A 24,966-nucleotide genomic window follows, 5' to 3' on the forward strand; every position below is an offset into this window, starting at 1 on the left:
CACCAGAGCTTGGTGAAACATTGTAGTTATCAAGCAAGCAAGTTCCTTTATTCCCAGAAGTTATGTGCCTAAGATTAAGGTCAAAGCTGATAAGACTCTAGCATGGAGGGTATTACCACAGCAACCAGGCATCCTATGCCTTTGCACAGAAACTTTCCCAGGCACCAAGCATGCCACAGCCATGAAGTCATCAGGAACCCCAGTCCCAAACACAGAACCCCTACATTCAATTGTCTTTGAACTGGCCTTATAATTAGACAGGTTTAATGATTAGTAGGTCAATTAACTTGTGACACTTTGTATGAGAATCATACTTTTAAATTTTTATAAAGTGTAAAAATATTTTAGTTACATTCAGTTGTTGTGATTAATCATTATCTCTCAGGAAGAAAGAAGTCTTTATGAGTGAAATGACATCAAATGTGAGATATAGAGTATCTGTGGGTATTGCTAGGATTGGTTCCAGAACCTCCCACCTTTAAGCATACAGAAATCCATGGACTCTCAAGTATCTTATTAAAAAATGATATAGTATTTTCACGTAACCTACACACATCTTCCTGAATGCTTTAAATCACCTCTAGAACACTATAATACCTAACACAATGTAAGTACTATATAAATAGTTGTTACACTGAATTGTTTGGGAACAATAAGAATAAAGAAAGTCTATATATATTCAATATAGATACTTTTTTCTTCAAATACTTTTGATTCACAGTTGGTTGAATCTGCGGATGTAAAACCACAGGGAAAAAAAAGGATGAGAAATGGAGAGGAGTAAACTTATTATACTGCTGTTTTAACTGAGAATTTCTATTATAAAACAGAAATAGAAAAAGAGGTAGAGAGGGAGAGGAGAAAGAAGAAGACTGAGAACAATGGAACCTATATTTTGTACTCCAAATTGATAATATTGAGAATCAAAGCAATCAGACTGTATGAGAAAGATTGATAAAAAGCATATGAAATTTAAAAAACTGGAGCAGCCCAGGGACTGCCTTTATCCTATTTTCATTTTCTGCACCAATGCATGAAACAGGCACCCTTCCTGCAATGCCTCATGTGGTACTGGAAATAAGACTGCTCTAAGTGGTATTAAATCTTCTGCACACTGGGTATAATACTCCTTGGTAAACCCCAGTGCAATGAACGATCATATTCTTACAAGCACCAATACCAATTTAACAAAAGGAACCAGAATTTACAGTCCAGATTATAGCAAATCATCAACATTCTCCTCCTCTGGCTTTCAGCTGGGAGACAAAACATTAGGCAGTTTGAGGGTCTTTACCATCAGACAGGTCCCCTAGGGGTAAATCCAGGTTGCCCTCTGCTTGTTAGAGACTGCTAGGAGAGGTTGAGTATGTGCTTGAAGCTGAACACTGGCATTAAGTATTGGGGCAAATTTCTTTGACATCAAACTTAGAGAAGTGGCACTAAGTGCTGAAAACACTGAGTCATCAATAGCAAAATGTCACTGGCTCACAGCCTTTCCCCCAAATAATGCTGGGGCACCATGAAAAAAGTTCTTGTTAAACCCAAATGCTTAATTATGAATCACTTAAAAAAACTGGCATTGCAATTCTCCTTCTCTTTTAAAGCAGTCTCTGCCTGAAGGAATATTGACAGCATTCTGCACTGGCTTCACTAGAGGATCCTGTACACATAAAGAGTTGGAAAAAAGGATGAAGTATAGAAATAAGGTGTTTTTGGAAGCACAATAGTAAGACTATAAGAAATGGGGAGGAACGAACTTATTATACTACTATTATACTGATAAAATCCAGGTTCTAGCCTGCCTAAGTCCTACGTAGTTTCTTTGCTAAGTTTTCCTTTGTGATCCTTCTTTAGGTATTGTTCTGGTGACAACATGGAAGATTCAAGTGACCGTTTGATGATGAGGTTTTGTCTGGAGAACTCTCCAATGAATCCACTGTCTGAGGGGATACCTAGCTAGTCCCAGCCTTCCCCTGAGGCACTCAGCGAGAAGCAAATCAATTATAGTTCAAATAGGTTTGCTAGACCTAAGTCAACATTCTAGAGAAGCGTTTCGAAGTCTTGCTTCTGAAAAATACACAGCAATTTGGAAATTCATTTCCAAGACTTTCTTTCCTTTCTTCTATCAATATTATTGTTTAAGCAATTCCTTTGGCAAACTTCCAGAGAGCCATAAATATAAAACCTATATTTCTCAATGGAAAACTTTTGTAGGGATTGGTAACATAAATGGACTAAATCAGATATTCCTTCAGATATATGAGGGGGCTGAACTGATTCAAATATTCTAAGACATCTGAGTCTAGAAATTTATAAACCCTAGTGAATAATATATGACTCTATGAATACACATCAGCATTATTTTGAAGTATGGAGGGCCAGGATAAAACATGTAAAAATTAGAAAAAATTGTATAATAAATAATGAACTATGATATATATATATATATATATATATATATATATATATATTTGTATGTATGTGTAATTACATATGTGCATTTATACACACATAAGCCTACCTTTAAACGGTAAATACTACTGAGAAACTTTTCATCTATACAATTTCTTATATAAGCTACTGTTCAAAGTAACGCATTGTAGGAAAGTGAGCAAGTTGGAGTCAAAATATAAATGACGCATCTGTATGCTATGGGAATAAGAAAAAAACAGGAATATGAAATAAATAAAACACAAGGCTTTCCATTTTCTTCAAATTCCTCCTTGAATTGTGTTTGGTTCTGCTTGATTCATTTATAATCTCCAGTTCTTCCCTGTACAGTTTTAAAATGCTCTCTCTACAATTTTTGATATCTTTGGCCTTGTTTGTTCTTCTAAACCGTTTGCAATTGGTAGGAACTTTCAGGTCAGTAACCTAGTCATTCAAAAGTATTTATCTAAGGCCTTATCTGGGGGGACTACTATTAAATCAGACAAAAGTCATATTTCACTAAGGAAAGTGGAATTTTATTCCTGTAGATCAAGTAATAACTGGGGGGGCGGGATATTTTCTGTATAGCTTAAAAATGTACTGCTATTTGTCTCTTGTTTTACAAACACATTGTAAATAATGTTAAGGGGAAGCTTTGATCTTATTTTGTTCATCATAGTTGTCCTCTTTCTCCTCTTCCATCAATACTATATCAAGTTATGATCCATTATTCACTTTACACTTATTATCGCTAATCTTTAACAATCTGGAAAAACAGCTGTCATTGTCCTCATTTCCTAGAGTTAAGGAATCTCTAACTCAGAAGTTTAAGTAACTTACCACAGTCATACTTAAATCATAAACTTATTTATGTGTTTAACTTAAAAGAGTTGCCCTGGGAGGAGGCAATGCACATAGTGAATTGGTGCCCTTAGCACAGTGTCACTGCAGACTATCAAGGGAGAATTGAATAAAGTAACAGTAAACACAATCCTTAAATTAGCACATGGTATAGAGAATAATCGTTAAATGATTGTTGCTTTTTCATGAGAAATAGACATCAAAGGGCCAGTTGAACTTTAGACACAGAGTTTCAGCCTTTCCTATGGTCATCATCTTTGTCAAGCATTGATTATGCTCCTGTGATGTCAAGGCATTATACCAAGACCTCTAAACATGTCAAAATTATGCAACATATCTAGATACAGGGAAAATTATCAAGTCGTCTCTATCTCATTCTATTTTGAAGTCCTATTTACACTAGAGAATGAGCCCAATATGGTCAGACAGACAAGGAGAGCATGAACAAGTGTTCCAACCTCTTAGTAGTGTGTTGTTAGGAAATAGCCTTGCATAGCTTCAGCACAGTATTGGTCACATAAGACATACTCAGTGAAAGTTATTGTTATTGTTGTCAGAGCTGTTCTTCTTCTTCTTCTTCTTATGTAACTTTGAAAGTCCACAAGCAGTTGAAGGAATAACCCTCTTATGTTACGTTGACATGGGAGTAATTGTCTGTCATCTTCCAGATACATGGAAGGAGGTTAAGATTTTTTGCCATCTGCAACTTCTAAACAGTCCCAAAATAGAATCATTGTATGTGGAAAATAAATCTTAAAGAAAATAGCCACCCCAAAGAAGCAAATGCAGATTTCTGAGTCATCACAATCTTGTGCAAATGTCCCTGCAATGAAAATTTTAGCTCAGTGGTCAGAGACATCCACTTGAGAGAGCAACAGTTTCATTGCAAAGTGACTACCCTTAATGCAATTTTCGATAAGTTAGAATAAAAATTGAGAAAGATCATGACCTCTACATTTAATTAAACTTCTTCATTGTCATTAAAAATATTTCCATTATCTTTCCACAAATTGTCAGTATGACAGTTGAATTCAATTTATTCTATTCTTTAATTCTTAATATTAGAACTCATATAATATGTTAATAATTCCCATTTTCTTTTTCCAAACTTTATGCATAAATGCAAGTTTAAAATATCATAATTTATCTTCTTGAAATATTGAGTTGAAGTATGCTACTCGAAGAATATTTATTTTGTCATTTTCCTTTTGTTTCAATTTCAATAAAAAGAATACAGGCACATGCTTTCAATTTAAGTGGTTTTTTTGGAGGGGAGGGGTCAGCTTTGGAAGAAGTAGGAACATAGTAAAAGAAGACTTTCTCTTTGGAAAAACAGCTAAAGCAGAAACAGATCATCACTAACAGAAGAAAAATGGCACAGCGGAGTTGAGCTCTTAAAATATAATTGATTCCACCAGAATAAAAATGGAACAGAACCAAGAGATTATAATGAGAATCATTTTGGTGCTAGAGAAGACCCTTTTAACAATGGGCATACAGTCAGATTCTAGTGTGATTATCATAGGCTCATTTTCCTTGTTCATGTTCCCAAGATAAAAGCCTCAAAAGAAGCAATGGCATTTTAAATTGCTCAGCATCACTTGCAAATTTTTTTTCTCTCTCTCTTTTTGGTGTTCCCAGGAAAAAATTATTTTCCCATGTTACTAGAAGAATGGCTTGTAAAGCAGCACTGTGAATGTACAAAGAACAACAGCAAGGGCAGCACTGGAGAATTAGGGCACGGACAAAGAAAGGAAAATTACCTGTGGGCATTTGTTCCATGTTCCCCATTCAGACATGACACATTCACTAGGGCACAGGAGGGAACAGGACTGAGTTTCCAGAGGTGTTTCATCACGGTTGCACAGGGTACTGTCCACAGCTCCACCTTCACTATCAGCTGTATTCACACACCTGTTAGGCAAGACCACAAGATAGCTTGATTGCTTAAAAGAGTAGAGCGTCAATTTAAAACACTTATGGTGTGTCATAGCTACTGACCCTTCAAAGATACTTATATTAAAGAAAAAAGATTAACAGAAAAAGCTAAGCAAAGAAAAACTTTCATTCCTTAGTCATTGGTCCTTTATTGAGCAATAACTCAGTACAGAACTCTTTATTTAGCAGAGCGAGAAAGAAAAATGGAAAGATTACAGAAGGTAGTTATCCTTGAAGAACTCCCAGTCTCAAGAGACCTAGAATATATTTACTCAGGCCTAGCACTGAGGGAATATGCCTTTTACTGTAATGAATCTTGAAGGCTTTTCTGAGTAAAACCATCACTTTGTAATAACCAGAGCCTTCGTACTTCCTGTGGATTTCCTAGAAGTTTCCAAATATATTTGCCAAACCTCCCTAATCTTTGTCCCACACATTTAAGGTAATAGGAAACTAATATGAAAATCAATTGAATATGTTATTCTTTCAGGCATTTTTTACATTTCAGTATGGGATTTTGCTATCACAAAGCAAAGGCCATAAACAAGCATTGTCACACAGCTCAGTAGCATTGAGCATAGATGTGTACCTTATACTTGCTTGGCCAACAGTATACCTCAGGATTTGAGGTATGCCCAGGAACTGATGAGAATCATAATGCTATGGTTATGGATAATGAAGATTCAATCAAAACTAAAGAATTAGATCACTATACACACCTACAAATGGTTTAAGTAAATGTTGAAAATATTAAGAGTTGGCAAAAATGTGGAGCAACTGTAATCTTACTCTGCTGGTGGAATGTAAACTGTTTTGAAAACTGGCTAGCAGTAACGACCCTATATAAGCCAACATTAATATAACTCATAATGGTGATGGGGTAGCATGGGAGGACTGGAGGAACTTTAGGGGAGGGAGAAAAAGGAAGGGGGTCAAAGGGTAGGAATGATGGTGAAATGAGTTAGACATCATTATCCTAAGTACATGTATGAAGACAAGAATGGCGTGAAAATATTTTGTGTACAATCAATGACTTGAAAAATTGTGCTCCATATGTGTAATATGAAATGAATTGCATTCTGACATCATGTATAGCAAATTAGAATAAATAAATGATTAAAAAAAGAAATGCATACAAATCCATATCAAAACAAGAGCAAAAGCTGATGGGAAATGTTTACAGGAGCACTAATCATAATCAACCAAACTAGAAACAACTCAATTGTTCTTAATAATAAAATAAATATATTGTGCTAAATTCATTGGGTTAAATAACATAGAATAATTAGAACATATAGACTTCTGTTATATAAAAGAACATGCATGGGTGATGCCCATAAATGCAGTATTGGATAAAGAAAGCCAGAAAATACACACACACACACACACACACACACACACACACACACACACATTATGATTCCATTTATACAAAGGTAGGAAAAAATAGAGGCAATATTAATATATTGTGTCAGATGTTAGAATAGTGGTTACCCTGGGGAGGGGAATGATTAATGATTGAGAAGGGCTTAGATGGTCCCGGTAATATTTTGTTTCTTGACATCTAGTCTGGTTACACAGGTGTTTACAGAGAGAATTCATCCAACAAGAACACTCCCCGCCATGATGGAAGCATTTCTCTCTGCTTATATCTCATAAGTTTATTTTTTATGGTACTTATATTTCATGCCCAGGGGCACTTAAACACTGAGCCATATCCCCAGCCCTTTTTTGTATTTTGTTTAGGGACAGAGTCTCAATAATTTGCTTAGGGCCTTGCTAAGTTGTTCAGGCTGGCTTTGAAATCATGATCTTTCTGTTTCAGCCTACCAAGTCCCTGGGATTACAGGCTTATGCCACTGTGCCCAGTGTCATCACATCGTTTTAAAAATATTTTTTTTTCAAAAATATTGAACAGACTCAGGCTATGTGCAAGTCTTCTTTGCTGGGTGTTGAGATACAGTTATTATTTATTAATAATGATATATTTAGTAAATATTTTGGAGGGCATATTATGTTTTACATACCATGCTCTAGCTGAGGGGTTGGGATACAGAAATAAAACAAAAAACAAAACAAAACAAAAAACCAGACATGGTCCCTTTCTTTATGGGTGTTTTGCTCTAATAATATTGATAAAGGAGAATATAAAAATGACAATGCCCTTAGCTGATCTGGTAAGTTCATGTATGGCAAAGTCAGAACAGTGCTGTGCTGAGGAGCTTGGGTGCTCCCCAAATCATGGTATACTAGTGAATTTTATCCTATGACTTAGGAGCTTCTTTACATTCAAATTAAAAATTGAAAAAGATGACTCGAGAAGTGTGCAGTCTCTTATCAGACAGTGAAAAATACAAACAGATTTATGAGATGTTAGTGATGAAAAATTAGATATTGTATGAAGGAGGTTATCAGAGAGAGGTAGACATGAGATGTTAGCAATGCCCTCTAATGTAGAGAGGCGTGGTACAGTGTCATCTATGGACTTTGTTCTCTCCTATGGTAGTTGTCAGCAGGGGAAGGAGGGTCCATGGGATAGCTTGGATCTGTCCCTGGACAAACTGAAAAATGCAGAAATTGCTTTCCTTCCTGCCTATGCATACTCAGCTGATGTTCTTTTATTATTTCACTAAGAAAAGAAGAGAGAAGACTTCTGGGTAATGATATCTTATGAATGTATGCATTATTTTCTGTTCACTCCCAATATGCCACAAAAGCAATAATAAAGGAATTTGTTACCAAAGCAACAACAACAATAATAATAGTGGGGGATGGAAATGCATTACCTTACAAGAATGAAAACATGGGAGAGGACAACTGCAAAAATAGATGATAGACAGGCTCATAGTAACTGCCTTAACACACCGAGAAAACTGATTTCTAAGCTTTCAAGCAACAACAATAAAATTACTCCATTCCTACTACAGAACACATAAAAAATTCCAGAATGCGTAGCACCAAGTATCTCTAGACATGGGATTGAAAATTAAGCTGAAAAACTGGAGGTTTTATTGAAGTATGTTTTAAGAAGTACCCAGCTCCCCATATCCCCTCCCTTAACCCATGCAGTTGAGTGGTTGCCCCTCCCCTGCCCCTGTGGGTAGCTGAAGGTTTGTTATCTGGAGAGGGTCTCAAAAGATTTACAGACTAGAGAACACCATAATGAAAACAGGAGTTTAAGTAAAAGTTTACATGTTTAAGAAAAAAATCACCACAATTTGGGGGCTTCAACAACTAAATGTATTTATAATTCTGTAGCGTAGACATCCAACATGGGCCTCACTGCACTACATCAATATAGCAGGTGCATCAGAGCTTTGTTTCCAGGGATGAATCTGTTTTCTTGACTTTTGCATCACATCCCTTAGCAGCCTCTTCTCCACCTTTGAAGCCAGCAGCCTTGCATCCCTCTGTGACTGGCTTTTGTAGTCACATCTTCCTCACTTCTGCTTTTAAGAACCCTTGTGGGCTAATTGTTCCTCCCCCAGACAACCCAGGAAAATCTCCCATTTCAAGTTCCTTACCTTAATCACATCTGCCAGGTCCATTTAGCCACAGGTAACCTACTTACATAATCTAGGACTATGATGTGGATATCTTTGGGGACCATCATTCTATCTGCCACACACAATTTCTTCTTTCATTGGGTTTGCAAATACTGGGTGTTAGAATTATCTATTTTACACATGATAGACTTTTCTGGGGATTCTTTCCTGTCTAAGGGTAAGATGTAACAGACTGAAATTAAGGATGTTCTCAAACAGAAAAAGAGTCCTCCCCTACAGATCCCTTGCCTCTCTCTCCTCAGTCATCATTGCACTTGTATTCAAACTTCAGGGAATTTTCTGTATTTGCTATCAATGTCACTCTCCCTCCACTCCATTATTACTTCCTGAACACACTTTAATTGTGTTGTTATTGCCACTGAAGATAAACTTCTTATCAAAATCATCTACAGACTCCCCATTGCCAAATTCAGTGGTCAATTCTTAGCTCAGTAAACATCTGAAACAACTGATTACTTTATCTTTCTTGAAAAAATTCTCTGGCTTGTCTTCTCATTTTCTTTGTTTTCCTCCAATTCCCCAGACTCTAAGTTTCATATGTAGAACCTTTCTCTTTGACTCTTTTTAACCATGAAAGTGGTAGTTCCTCAGGGCTCAAAATCTTATCAAAATATACTAAATTTATAAGCTAACGACACTCAAATTGATAACCTCACTGTCTCTTGAACTGCAACCTGTAATAGCTCAGCCAGTAGGCTAAAGTCACATCAGATCTGATATGTACAAAAGCTGACTTTTGCTTTTTTCTCAAACCCGCTTCTAATGTTTCCCAATTCAACAAAATGGCGCCATCTTGCCTACTCTTGCTCAGGCCCTACAAACTAACAATCTTTTTTAATGCTCCTTCTCCTTCTCCTTCTCCTTTTCCTTTTCCTTCTCTTCAGCAAATCCTATGTTTTAGATCTTCAAAGTGTATTCAAAGTTTGACTTTCTCATCACATCCACTGCTATTAAAATCCAATCCAACTATCATCATCTCTACTGCTACTAAAATCCAATCCAACTATCAGCCCCTCTCACCAGGAATTCTGCAAGGACCCAAATCTATATCCTTGCTTCTAAAATACTATTTTCAAATTTAAATAAGACAATGTAATTCCCTTCTATCCCAAACCTTCCATAGCTTCATGGAGTCGTGCTGCTGTTAGAACAACACCCTGTCTTTTCTTTATTTTAGAATATACCACATGGTCTGAATACTGGCACTAGCCATATGGGACATCTTACTATTCTTCCAACAAGCCAAGAAGTTTCCAGTTTTACATAGTTCTTCCTCCTAGGATTCTCCTTCTGTACATCTTCACATTCATTCAGGTTTCTCAGTTTATTTGGGTCTATGCTTATATATCATAAAATTGTATCTTTCTAAAACAGTGACCCCCATTATTCCAACTCAGTTTTATTTTTCCTTCTTGACATTTCATAGCAAAGACATCTCATTATATATGAACTTCTGAGCTTAATTTTTCTCTACTGATACATTGTGAGTTCCTTGATGAGATAAACATATTTTTTGTTTTTTGTTTTTTTATGTTATGTGCCTTGAGCAGCATCTAATGTATAGAAAGCAAATGATCCTAAATGTGCTTTGAGTTGTCAAGTGATTGCAATCCAGGACAAACCATAAAGATATTCTTTAGTTCAGAGGTTTTAAGAAAGATAAGATATGTTATGGTTTGGATGTGAGGTGTCTTCCAAAAGGTCATATGTGAAACAATGAAAGAAGGTTCAGAGGAGAAATGATTGGGTATGAGAGCCTTAACCCAATCAGTGAATTGATCCCTTGATAGAATTAACTGAGCGGCAACTGAAGGCAGGTAAGGTGTGGCTGGAGGTGGTGGGTCATTGGGGACATGCCTTTGGGGTATATATTTGCTGTGCTGAGCTTAGTCTCTCTCTGCTTCTGATCATCATGTGAGTTGCTTTCTTCTGCCACACTCTTCCGCCATGATATTCTGCCTCACCTCCAGCCCTTAAGAATGGATCTGGCTTCTATGGATTGTGACCTCTTAAACTGTGAGCCCTGAAATAAACTTTTCCTCCTCTAAAATTGTTCTTGCTGCTCTTTCAGTCAGAACAGCAAAAAAGCTGTCTAAAATAGTATATAAACTGTTTTATTAATAGTTGTTATAAAGTTTGGAATGCAAGGTGCCTGGAAGATTAGCTTCACGTATTTAAATGTAACCATGCACATGAAGCATGTTATACAATGATTACATAATAGTTTGCTAGGACTGCATAACCAAATACCATAGACAGGGTGATATCAAGGGCATAAATTTATTTTCTCCTAATTCTGGAGGTTAAAAGTCTGAGTTCAAGGTGTTGGTAAGATTGGTTTCTTCCGAGGCCTCTCTCGTTGGCTTGCAGATGGCCATCTTCTCTCCAGTGTCTTTTTTTTTTTTTTTTTTTTGGTACCAGGGATGAAACACAGAGGTGATTAACCACTAAGTCACATACCCAGACCTTTTTTATGTTTAATTTTAGAGCAGGATCTCGGTCAGATACTTAGGGCCTTGATAAGTTGCTAAAGCTGGCTTTGAACTTGCAATTCTCTTGCCTCAGCCTCCTGAACTGCTGGGATTGCAGGTATGCACCACTGTGCTTGGCTCTTGTGTTTTCATGTGGTCTTTTTTTCTGTATGTATCTGTGTCCTAGTCTCCCCTTATAAGGACACCAGTCAGATTGGTTTAGGACCCAAGCCAAGGACTTCATTACCTTAACTATCTCTTCATCTCCAAACATAGTCACCTTATAAGATAAGAGATTAGAGTCCTGACTCATGAATTTGGTGGGGGAATAATTAACCCATTTCAGAACATTTGGTTGTGTGTATGTGTGTGTGTGTGTGTGTGTGTGTGTGTGTGTGTGTGTGTGTTTAAATCAGGCTTCAGAGGTTTGAGCTGAGCAGTATGGCTGAAAGACCCTCCTGTGTATTTTCTTCAACCTGATGCAATTCTGCCAGTACTAATTTGTTTTCTTAAAGTATCCCGTCTCTCTGGAGATTTTCTTTTAATATTGCTAAGAAGTGGGGACGGGACAAGAGTAAGAGGTGCCACATCTCATTGGCATATTACTGTATCAACTGGGTTGGCCAGTCTTTCTTCAAAACCATGTGAGAATAAGACATAGGAGGAGATTTTGAACAGAAAACGGTAAAAGCACAAAGTGTGTGAAAACCTAAGCACGTGATTTCTAGGAGAAAGAGCAACTGACAGAAGGAAAGAAAGGGACTTGGTCTACTAGCCATTTTCTTGGGTTGGTGATAAGAAGCACCTTAATGATTTTGCCTTCAGTTAGACTACATGCCTACCAGTGATTTCACAACTTAAAGAAGGTCAAAGGTATGTGCTGCTCATAGTGGCACACACCTGTACTCCCAGCTACCGTGGGATCCAAGGCAGGAGGACCACAAGGTCAAAGGAGTCTGGGTAACTTAACAAGACCACTTCTGTTTTAGTCAGCTTTTTTGTTCCTGTGATTCAAAGACCTGACCAGAACAATTGTAGAGGAAGAAAAGTTTATTTGGGGGACTCATGGTTCCAGAGGATTCAGTCTTCAGAAGACTGGCTCCATTCTTTGGGGCTCAGGGTGAGGCAGAACACTATGGCAAGGGGGTGACACGATGATCAGGGAGTTGAAGACTCCACTCGCCAGATACAAAACACCTACACCAGCACAACCCCCAGTGCCCACCTCCTCCAGCTACATCCTTCCTGCCTTCAGTTGTCACTCAGTTAATCTCCATCAGAGTATTAATTTACTGATGACTTTAAGGCTTTCATAACCCAATCATTTCTCCTCTAACATTCTTGCTTTGTTTCACACATGCGTTTTGGGGCACACTTCACACCCAAACCATAACACTATCTCAGAATAAAAATAGAATGATGGGGGTGGAGCTTAGTGGTAGTGCACCCTGGATTCAATTCTCAGTACCAGACCCCAGAAAAGGTGGTTATATACTGAATTACTGAATAAAGTTTCACTGATGTTGAATAATGGTCAACACACTCATAAGCTCTGCTTTGACAACTGATTTTCATCTAACAGTTAACTCAACAGCCAGCTGATTTAGGCACTTTCTGCCAATTTAAAATGGCATTTCATAATTCTGGCAAAAATACTACTCGCATACAACTAAAGAGTTGACTATACTATGTTTTCTTTATTTTACATAATAATTATTGTGTATGAATATTTTAACTTTTGATTGTAAGGTCTTTTATGTTTATTGCCATTACCCTTATTTGATAAAGAAATGATTCTTTATTCTTTCAAGTCATTTCCAAAAAAACCAACTTGACAAACTCATATCAAGTGTACCCTTTGGTTACCACTGCTGTATTTACAAAACAAAACCTTTAAGCAAGATCTCTCAGCACAGCATTTCCAAATTCCCTTAGAGATGTGCTCTTTTTATATTAAAATCCACAGCTACTATTCATAGGCATGTCGTATTTTAGTTTCCAAAGCTAATTGTGGAGTTTTAAATTGACTTTTTCAATCTATAGGCATCCCAAAGTAGTAAACATCCATCAACTACACTAATGATAGTGTGGAGAGAGATAGAGAGAGAAACAGACACAGAGAGAGAGTGAGTTAAAATATCCTAATCTGTCAGCACTGGTGGCCAAGCATCAGTGGAATGATACCAGCTTATTCCATGTGCTGGCTTTCCTACCAGTTGAAATTCAGGAAACACTATTGGGTCTGCATTGCAGAGGAAATCTCATTAAAACAGGGCTGGTTAAAATACATATGCTTCCAAGGATGCCATGAAGATGAGCAAAAGCCAGAGTACATGGTGATAAAAAGCAAGGTATAGTTGGATAGGGAACACTGTTGTTTTTATTTATTTTTTAAATGTAAGTTCCGATGTTCCCACCTCCCAAATCTCTCCGTTTTCACACACCTGATTTTCCTAGTTTGTGTTCCTCTTCCACAACGCGGAGACCTCAGCTCATTATTGATTTTGCATGGAGACCAGTTTTCTACAACCCAGGAATACTGATTGCACTCACTGTAACACGGGACTGCCTCATGCACCTGTCAAGAACAGGAAAGAATAAAAAAAAAATTATGTGGAACTCTCTAAGTTATAGAAAAATCACTTATCTGTTAGTAATACCTGCTGAATATAACCCAAGAAATAACACTCTGGCCAAGACTGCCAAATTACATTCCTTGGAAGATGTGGTTGACTTATCTGAATTTACTGACTTGCCTGAAGAAGCATACAGGGGAATGCTTCAACTAAAATATGATCTACGCCTTCACAGAAGAGAACAAAGGACAGGAATTTCTTAGCACCATGAATAGAAATTCCATTATCATTTCCTCAAAGAGCTCACATGGTATCTGTGAGATGGTCCAACTCTCAACTACATGGCATATTGTATTCTCAGATGTACTTTTGCATGTCAATTGAAACAACTATGTATTAAGAAATTTCCTGCTGAATATAAGCATTCCTAAGAATGCATAAGGAAAGTGGTATTATTTGCACTGGAAATTTCTTCTTATGCCTTCAAACAATCAATGCTAACAGGCAATCATTTAGCCTCTTGGGCACTGTGGCTTCATATGAATGGAGTTGTTTGTAGGATGTTTTCATAGCATGGCTAACTAACACACACACACACACACACACACACACACACACACACACACCACACCTCACAAGACAGTTACTGCCAGCATGTTAGTGGTTCCTTGTGATTACTGACTATCAACATTTATAATTTTATGGTGAAAACAATGAGTACCTTTAATAAATTCTTAGGTAACTTCTTTTGCATTTGTTTGTGGGATTATTTTCCCCCTGAAATGGCATTTGAATGGGCAGCCGTGCAGTTTGTCAATCTTTTTGAAGCTGCATTTATCAGTCATGTCTTCTCAATATGGAACAGAACCTTCTCCGTAAGTAAGAGAAGTAAGGAAAAGAAGGCTGCTTCATAGCATGATTCCACCCAGAAGTCTCCAAAGATGGCGCTAGTACAGGTGTACTGGAAAAGAACGAATGGCTCACCAATTACCAATACGATTAATTAATGCTCTTCCTTTTAAATAAGAATTTAATACCAGTCCTTCCCTCCTTTTGCCTTCCTAATTCCATAAAAGTGTGAATGATGACTAGGCAGTGCTTTCCAAACACAACCACTGGTTGTATGTTCCCACTAAATTTGAGGGCGAGCACTCTGTAATGGGATAATCAGAAAACAAGATTGGAGCTCTGTCAGCACGTTAGCTGGAAATCAAATGAGAAAAGGTGATTTGTGAGACTATTTCTTGGGAATCACAAATAACGTCAGAAACTATTTTTAACCACGGGGTTCTATTTGGCTCTCTCCCGCACAGCTCCCAGGGAAAAGAGAAACCACAAGGTAAAGGATATGTGAGGGCAAAATCAAAGGAGATGGGAAAAGAGAAGTGGAAATGGGCGTGAGGAAAGTAAGGAATTAAGTAATAAATGGATTGCATCTCATGCTGTGAATGCGGACAGGAGTGGAATGAAAGGGTCAGGAGAGGCTCCAATATGAATAAGGAGGTGAGAGTTTGTAACTGAGAAAAGTCTGCCCTCCAAAACTCACAGGGTAGTAAAGAAGAAAAAAAAAAATCTACAAAAATGAAAATGCATGACCCTAACACAACGGATCCTAGGAAACAGAGCTAGCAGTAGAAGGTGGAGAGCTGGCCTGATTGCACCATGTATATGATGCTTTCACTGACTTTATGGGGTCCTTCTATAATCTTCAATAAATATCAATGTATATTAATTTAAACAAAGCATTTTGGCTTTCCTATGAAATATAAGAAAGTATCTTCACCAAAAAAAACCCTTTTTACAAATAAGAGATAAACTAAAAATTTATTTAAAAAGCATTTCCCCTACATTTCACGCCTGAACGAACCTAAGAACAAATGGATGGCTATCCTCCTTGACATGGATGTATTTTTTTTTCTAAAGCTATCAATACAAGGTAGAGCGTTTATGTCCCCTTCTCTTTCATATGAAACCCAAGGTCAGAATGAGAAGGATTAAACCTGTCGAGCTGTATGTTCCTTTGGTCTAAACATTTGATTCCTTATTCATGTATTAGCTAACTGCTTTAACTCTGTATGCTCCCCTGCTTCCCCCTGTGGCAGTGTAGCTAACCACAAGGATAGGCTATTGGAAGACAGGACAGGTCTTTGTGGGAAGATATTAAGTTCTTTTCTTAACTGTGAAAACATTATTTCTTAAAAAAAGATTTCCCATCCACATGGAATTACTGGATCTGTTGCCCCTATGTGTCTAAGTTTTATATTTTTTTGGTACCGGGGATGGAACCCAGGTCCTTGCAAATGCTAGGCAAGTGCTCTATCACTGAGCTATAGTCCCAGCCCATCTGCTATTTAAAAATGTCTTCATGCTATTCATTCTACCTAACAAATCTTTTCTCTTCTTTCAAAGCCCAAGTAAATCCTTCCACCTCCAGAGTTCAGGGTTGGCATGCTTTGGGCTGAGGCATGTGTGGTGGTTAGGGCCCAGCAGTGCTGCTAGGAGAACAAACATGTTTGAAAGTCATCACCTTGACTCCTTCTCTGTGCTTCTTTTCCTCTCACTACTTTTTTCTTTTCCTCACCTTAGTCCTAAATATACATATGGCCACTTTGGACCTTAAATACTGCTCACAGAAATGCAATTTGAACTCTATATACCTGCACAGGCCTGTAGTCCTGTCTCCTGGGGAAAAGAAAAAATAATAACTAGTGAGTCTCAGGCAGGGAGGGGCTTGTATTCATGAAGTCTATATTTTCCAAGACATGGGGTGAATGGAGGTGTCTAATCAGTATTTATTGAGTTGAAACTACTTTTTGAAGAGTCCCAGGCTGTAAGTAGCCTTCATTTAATTCTCTAGAGAAAACAGGTCCAAAGAGGTGCTTAAAGCACAAAGCACAATAAGAAGAAACACAAATGGAAACGTTGTCTTTCTCTAATGTAACTTGAGTGAAGAATAGCTATCACTCTATCACTAAAAAGTGCAGCTTTATAATTCTGTAGAAAGGAAAGGCTGGCCTGGGAGAACTCCGAGAATTGGCTCCTTAAAACTCCAGTCTACTGGGCAAGGACTCTTACCTGGAGGACCAAAAACACTCACAAAAGGCAAGAATGAAACAGGGCATTCAAGGATAGAAATTTACTACCCAGGTGCCTGATTTCTTCTCCTAAGTCTTTAATGTTCTAGTTATTGCATATTGTCGTTTAGTTGGTGCTTATATATTATTGTAGTTTTATAATGGGAATGTGTTACAGCATGGACTTTATCAGGGAATCATAAGAAAATGTTCTGAAGGAGAGAAATGAGCCATGATAAAATTAAATGAAAATCATTTCACAAATTAGAAAGAAAATAACAGGGTTTTTTTTTTTTTTTTTTTTTTTTTTTTTGAGAGAGAGAGAGAGAGAGAGAGAGAGAGAGAGAGAGAGAGAGAGAGAGAATTTTAATATTTATTTTTTTAGTTTTCGGCGGACACAACATCTTTGTTTGTATGTGGTGCTGAGGATCGAACCCGGGTTGCACGCATGCCAGGCGAGTGTGGTACCGCTTGAGTCACATCCCCAGCCCAACAGGGTTTTTGAGATACTAAAAAAAGAAAATGCCAGGGAAAAAATCTAAATCCTATCAATGCAATTGAAACTAAAAAAGAATTTGAAAAATTAACAAAACAATAAAGCTGGTTCTTTGAAAAAAATAAATAAAATTGACAAACTCTTAGCCACTCTAATGAAAATAAGGAGGGAGAAAACTCAAATTACTAAAATTTGTTATGCAAAAGGAAATATGACAGACACTATTGAAATACAGAAGAAAATTAGAAACAATTTTGAAAATTTATATTTCAGGAAAATAGAAAACCTCAAAGCACTGACAAATTCCTAGAGACATACGATCAACACAAACTGACTTAAGAGGACATACAAAACTTAAACAGATCAATTTCAAGGAAGGAAATAGAAAATACCATCAAAAGCCTACCAACCATGAAAAGTCTGGGACCAGATGAATTCACAGCTGAGTTCTATAAGACTTACAAAGAAGAATTAATACCAATACTTCTCATATTATTCCATGAAATAGAAAAGCAAGAAAGCCTTCCAAAATCATTCTATGAAGCTAGTATCATCCTGATACCAAAACCAAGGCAGAGACACATCAAAGAAAATGTCAGCCCAATATCCCTGAGGAACATTGATGCAAAAATTCTCAATAAAATTCTGGCAAATTGAATACAAAAACATATTTAAAAAATAGTGCACCACGATCAAGTGGGCTTCATTTTAGGGATGCAAAGTTGGTTCAACATACAGAAATCAATAAATATAATTCATCACATCAATAGACTTAAAGATAAGAACGATATGATTAAATCAATTGATGCAGAGAAAGCATTTGACAAATAAAGCAGCCTTTCATGCTTAAAACACACAAAAAAACTAGAGATAGTAGAAACATACCTCAACATTGTAAAAACTATCTAGCAAAACTCAAGGTCAACATCATTTTAAATGGAGAAAAATTGGAAGCATTCCCTCTAAAAACTGGAACAAGACAGGGATGCTCTCATTTGCCACTTCTATTCAACACAGTCCTTAAAACGCTAGGCAATACAATTATACAGACACAGGAAATTAAAGGAATACAAATAGGAAAAAAAGAACTCAAACTACCATTATTTGCTGACAACATGATTCCATACTTAGATGATCCTAAAACTCCATCAAAAAATTTCTAGAAATAATTAACGAATTCAGCAAAGTAGCAAGATATAAAATCAATACCCATAAATCAAAGGCATATCTGTACATCAGTGGTGAATCCCCTGAAAGAGAAATTAGGAAAACTGCCCATTCACAATAGCCTCAAAAAAAAAAAAAAATCAAATACTTGGGAATCAACTTAAACAAAAAAGGTAAAAAAGACTTCTACAATGAAAACTATAGGACACTAAAGAAAGAAATTAAAGAAGACCTCAGACGTTGGAAAGATCTCCCAAGCTCTTGGATAGGCAAAATTAATATTGTCCAAATGGCCATACTACTCAAAGTGCTATGCAGATTCAATGCAATTCCAATTAAAATCCTAACGTCATTCCTTATAGAAATAGAAAAAGTAATCATGAAATTCATTTAGAAAAATGAGAGACTCAGAATAGCCAAAGTGATCCTTATCAGGAAGAGAGAAGCAGGAGGCATCACAACACCAGGCCTCAAACTATACTACAAAGCTATAGTAACAAAAATGACATGGTATTGGCACCAAAATAGACTTGCAGACCAATGGTACAGAATAGAAGGCACAGAGAAAAACAGTTATTTCATATTAGACAAAGGAGCCAAAAAACACATATTAGAGAAAAGATAGTCTCTTCAACAAATGGTGCTGGGAAAACTGGAAATCCATCTGCAACAAAATGAAATTAAACTCTCTCTCTCACCATACACAAAACTCAACTCAAAGTGGATCAAGGACCTAGGAATTAGTCTAGAGACCCTGCACCTAATAGAGAAAAAAGGTAGGCCCAAATCCGTATCACATCAAATTAGGCCCCAACTTCCTTAAGACTCCTAAAGTGCAAGAAATAAATTCAATAATTAATAAATGGGATGGATTCAAATTAAAAACCTTCTTCTCAGCAAAAGAAACAATCAATGAGGTGAATAGAGATACTACATTTTGAAAGTAAATTTTTGCTACATACATGTCAGATAGGGCACTAATCTCCAGGATATATAAAGAACTCAAAAAATTAACACAAAATACAAACAACCCAATCAATAAATGGGCTAAGGAGTTGAACAGATACTTCTCAGAAGAAGATACCATTCAATCAACAAATATATGAAAAAAATGTTCAAAATCTCTAGCAATTAGAGAAGTGCAAATCAAAACTACTCTAAGATTTCATCTGACTCCAGTCAGAATGCAGTTATATCAATACAGACAACAATAAATGTTGGCGAGGATGTGGGGAAAAAGGTATACTCTCATACATTGCTGGTAGGATTGTTAATTGGTGCAACCAATCTGGAATGCAGTATGGAGATTCTTTAGAAAACTTGGAATGGAACCACCATTTGACCCAGCTATCCCACTCTTCAGTCTATACCCAAAGGACTTAAAATCAGAATATTATAGTAGCACAGTCACATCAATTGAGCCACAGCAGCTCAATTCACAAAAGGTAAACTGTGGAAGCAACCTAGATGCCCTTCAATAGATGAATGGATAAAGAAACTATGATTATACACACACACACACACACACACACACACACACACACAATGAAATACTATTCAGCATTAAAAGAGAATCAAATCATGGCATTTGTAGGTAAATGTATGGAGTTGGAGAATATCATGCTAAGTGAAGTAAGACAATCTCAAAAAACCAAAGGCTGAATGTTCTCTCTGATAAGTGGATGCTGATCCATAACAGGGAGAGGGGAGGCATGGGGAAAATGGAGGATCATTGATGGGCAAAGGGGAAGGAGGGTAAAGAGGGTACATGGGGGCAGGCAAGATGGTGGAAACAGATGGACATCATTACCCTAGGTACATGTATGACTGCACATACAGTGTGATGCTATGTTGTATACAATCAGAGAAATGGAAAGTTGTGCTACAATTGTGTAAAAATAAAAGAATAAATAGGTAGGTAGATAGTTAAATAAATAAATAAATAAATAAAATTTGGGGGGAAAAAAAACCTAAATCCTCTGAGAGCAACATGGTTTCATTCTAGAAACAGACTTATTTATTACTTCTGAATTGGAGACATGGGTTTTTATAATTTTGCCAGTTCCAGATTCATATCATAAATGCATTCATTTAAGTTTTTTTAATATTAAATAAGCCTCTGCTCATTGCAATTGATCATTTTTAATGATGTACTGCTTTCTGATATGTAGACTGATTACCTGGCATAAACCTGGGACCATGGTCTCACTGGGAAGGAATTTCACGGATCTGATTTTCTATTGCAATCAACTTCTGTTCCAGTGAGGCTCCCAGTCAAGACCCAGTATAATTCAGGCTTCACATCTCCTCCATGTTGGCTACTGTGGCTATATAGTAGAACTTGGAAATCAATTCCAAGGCCCATCTGGAACCAGAGATGCTAACAAGTCAGACCAGGGTCTGGCCCATTAGAATGTGAGAGTAAATGATCCCTAGGAGTAGTGAGGTCTTTTAGTAAAGAACTATGGGGTCCTTTCTCTTCCAATTGTTGTGAGCCCTGTATATATTTTATACAAATATATATATTTGTATAAAATTTATACAAATTTGCCTCTGATAAAGTCTAGGATCTTCAGTCCTTAATTCAAAGAATTTCCCTCCTAGACCTTCTCTATCTATCCATGCTTTCTGTCTTTCCCTTTGGCTCATACTTTTCCTCCACAGGATACATGCTCCCTCAATTTACAAAATTCTGACCTTTTTCTTATTCAGTCAGTAACTAAGTTGTTCTTCCATTCTGATAGGTACAGAAGACTGGAAAGTATCACATTTATACAAAGAACTTTTGTTTCTAGTGTTGTCAATCATGCATTTATAACTGCTTACACACAATGCAATAAATGCAATGCTAAAGTTCAGTCCTAATGCAACTATATCCACATGCTGTACAACTGTGCCCATTAATAATCTCTGGTCAGGAATGTTATCAAAATAATGTTGTGTAGAACTTTATATCTTATAAAATATATTCTATGTCTTAATTCTTGGTCAATACAATCAAAGTTTGTATGATCCTTATTTACAGAAAATAATAAACTCTGAAGAAGGCAATGACTGATTTGGTGATCCAGCTTGAGAATCACATTTTGAAGAGGCTAGTGATCAGCTCTGCCCACTAGCTCTGCCTGTTTAACTTGTTTGGGCTTATCACCATACACCAAAAGAAACTATGTTTTCAATGCTAATATAGTCAGCCTTCTGTAACCATGAGCTCATATTCAGATTCAACCAACTGCAGATCAAAAATATTCTAAAAGAAAAAAAACTGAATTTGCACTGAACATGGAGAAATTTTTCCTTGTCATTATTCCCTAAGCAACACAATATAACAACTATTTACATATCATTTACATTGTATTAGATATTTTCAGTAATCTAGACATGATTTAAAGATATATATGGATTATATGCAAATAATATGCTGTTTTACATAAGAAACTTTAGTATCTGCAAGTTTTTGTATCCATAGAAAGACCTGGAACCAGTCGCCCAAGAATAATAACAGATAAATGTAGTTCTAAATTCCTGAAAAAGGAAAGCCACAAACTGATTTTTTTTGTTGTTGTCGTTTTTTGGAGGCGGGTTGTTGCTGGGTGTTGATCCCAGGGATGGTCACCACTAAGCTAGATCCTTAGTTCTTTTTATTTTTATTTTGAGACAAGAGTCCTGCTAAGTTGCCTGGGCTGGCCTTAAATTTGTGATCTTCCTGACTCAACTTTCCAAGTTATTATAGGTGTGTGCCTCTAGGCAGGCAAGTTATTTATCAGTTAAATGATGCCAATTTTCTTACACAGAAAAAAAAAATTTGCATATGCAATTTAGTATTAATCTTTGGAAGGAAGACTCCTTTGACAATTTTAAAATGTCAGAATGACTTTCAGAAAACTATTTTCCAAGTTCAAAGCAAGACGGGCCTATGTTTTTAGGGTGATTGAACTTCTTAATGTGAAAATGGGCAGATTTAAAAAAAAAAAAACCACCAAAGTTTAAAAAGTAGAATCAGCAGGAAAACCACTATGCCTGTCACTTTGTGCTATGGGTCATTTGCAAGGGCAGCATTTAGAGTTAGGTTTTTCTGGAGATCCTAGGTCCACTGATCAATACTCAGAGGTGTTGTAACTGCCAATGTTAGTTCCGATACTCAAGTGTGAGGCCCTGCTGCCCTCTGCTTCTAAGAATTGTCACACTCTAGCTTCTGTAGTTCCACGGAAGTTGCAAAGCCTTTCTCAGAATGCCCTGAGCTTCCTATCAGGCCTAACTATTAAGATTCACTATTCATTTTAAATTACATTATGTTTTCAATTTTGATATTAAAAATCTAAAGATGAGCCAAATAATTTGAATGAGCTTTATGCAAAAAAAAATTACTAACAAATAAATCATTGAACTGTAAAGCCAATGGAAAGTTTATTAAAACAGTAACTGTAGCAGCTTTATTTCCTGTCTCCTAAGAACAGTTGTTTCCAACCTGGATGTGCAGACTCTAAGGATGTAGCCTAATTACAAGGGGCCCACAAATGCATTCATATACCACACTTTGCCTGTAGTCTCAATGAATAACATAATCTGAGACAAGTTGGGATCACCTCTTGTCAAATGAATATGGCACTGTTGTGATTAATGAAATTTTAATTTCATTTGACAGCACTGATGAATTTGAATTAACTTTTCTCTCATTAGGTTCTTTCCCAATCTAGTCTGACTGAGAGGATAAGATCCTTGTAGAACAAAACGTAGGGAGCTTCTGTCTTTTCATATAAATAAGAGAAGAAATTGATTAATAAGAGGCTATAATCTAAATCACATTATTGCTTATATTTGATAAAAGGCATGTAAAGTCCTCCCTTCCAAAAGGGAATATTGAAGAGTATTTTTTACTGAGAAGTTCTGTATACCATGTTTTTTTAAGGTTCATTTTTTAAAGGTTTATGCATGAGTTTAACCCTCAAAGTCTTACACTGGTGGTAGTAAGAGGGTTGAAACAGTCTGACTAGTGTTTTGAGGTGGGACCTTTAGGATGTGATTAGATTAGCTTAGGTTATTAGGGAGGAGCCCCCATGATTGCACACTGGAGGCATTATAAGGAGAGGGGGAGAGAACACACGGAAAGATACACCTGGTCTCTTACCATGATGTGATGCAATCAAGGGGGCCCTTGCCAGAGCTGTGCCATGCTGTTTGGACTTATGGACTTCAAAACTGTGAGTTGAAAAAGACAAAACCAAAAACCTTTCTCTATAAAGTAGGCTGTTTCGGTAACAGTAATGAGAAAGTGACTAAACATGTATCACTGACATGGTCTTATTTTCCTGCTCATGGAGGGAGATTTAGACTGAATAAACACATCCCCAAATTATGCAAATATTTCTCCCTTCTTTCATGGTTCCTGCCTCCTTCAAGGATGTCACATATAGTACCTTGTCCCCATTATAGTATGTATTTAATAGAGGGGAGCCACAAGGCCCTCATTTGGAAAATCACAATTATCTAAAATGTATTACCAATAATTTAAATGATTTATAATGGCAAAGAAGTAGAAACACTTTAGTTTTTTAAAATTGTATATAGTCTGAACATCCATAATCTAAAAATTCAGAATCTGAAATGCTTCAAAATCTTAAATTTTTGGAGTGACTACATGATGCCATAATTAAAAAATTCTACATCAGATCTCATGCAATGGGTCACAGTCAAAACATAGGTATGTTAAAAATGCTGTATAAAATTACCTTCATGATATGCATAAAAAGTGTATGTGGTCCCATTCTCAAGGTATTTTATGATATACAGGCAAATATTCCAAAATCTGAAAAAAAATCCCCAATCTGAAATACTTCTATTCCCAAGCACTTCAGTGAAATGATACTCAACTTATATTTCCACCTGAATCAGGTTCATATTCTTATTCTGTGTCACTTAAGAGATATGAAAGTAAATCATGGTCTCAAAGTGAACTACACAGTAAAGGGCAGTCAGTCAGCAACATAAATGATCATTGTGCAGGTTCTATAAAGTGCATGTTAGTCTACAAGGAAAGCACTAACACACATGTGCACAAACACACATGAGCATTGATCAGATTCTTTCTCTCTGCTACATTTTACAGAACAGGGGGTACATAGTAACATAGGCAACTTAGGACAAATTGAACTGTGAAGCTCACATTCTGTATCACCATTCTATGCAAACAATGACAACAAATAGCATGAAAGGAGGAAACTTACTCCAGAATCTGACTGCTTTCTCCACCACCCTGGGAGATGCCTCTTACTGCCATGCTAAGTGGTGGCAAAAAAATCAGATGGGATTTTGGAGGCTGTTTACAGAATGCCAGGGACTATAGCTATGGTGGCCCTTCTGGATTTCAATAGAACAGATTGTGGTTAC

At 36.7% G+C, this 24,966-nt stretch overlaps 1 protein-coding gene across 1 annotated transcript in view; it reads right to left on the reverse strand.

Moving 5' to 3' along the window:
- The window catches only part of Thsd7b (thrombospondin type 1 domain containing 7B), a 697,342-nt gene that overhangs the window by 74,651 nt on the left and 597,725 nt on the right, over positions 1-24,966 (reverse strand). Inside the window, exons 15-16 of the mRNA XM_076866252.2 lie at positions 13,711-13,844; positions 5,055-5,205 (exon numbers count right to left, since the gene is read on the reverse strand). Coding sequence (XP_076722367.2) covers positions 5,055-5,205; positions 13,711-13,844 — 285 coding nt within the window. The remainder of the gene's footprint in view (positions 1-5,054; positions 5,206-13,710; positions 13,845-24,966) is intronic.

This window comes from Callospermophilus lateralis, chromosome 9 (genome assembly GCF_048772815.1).
Source record: "Callospermophilus lateralis isolate mCalLat2 chromosome 9, mCalLat2.hap1, whole genome shotgun sequence".
Classification (NCBI taxonomy): domain Eukaryota; kingdom Metazoa; phylum Chordata; class Mammalia; order Rodentia; family Sciuridae; genus Callospermophilus; species Callospermophilus lateralis.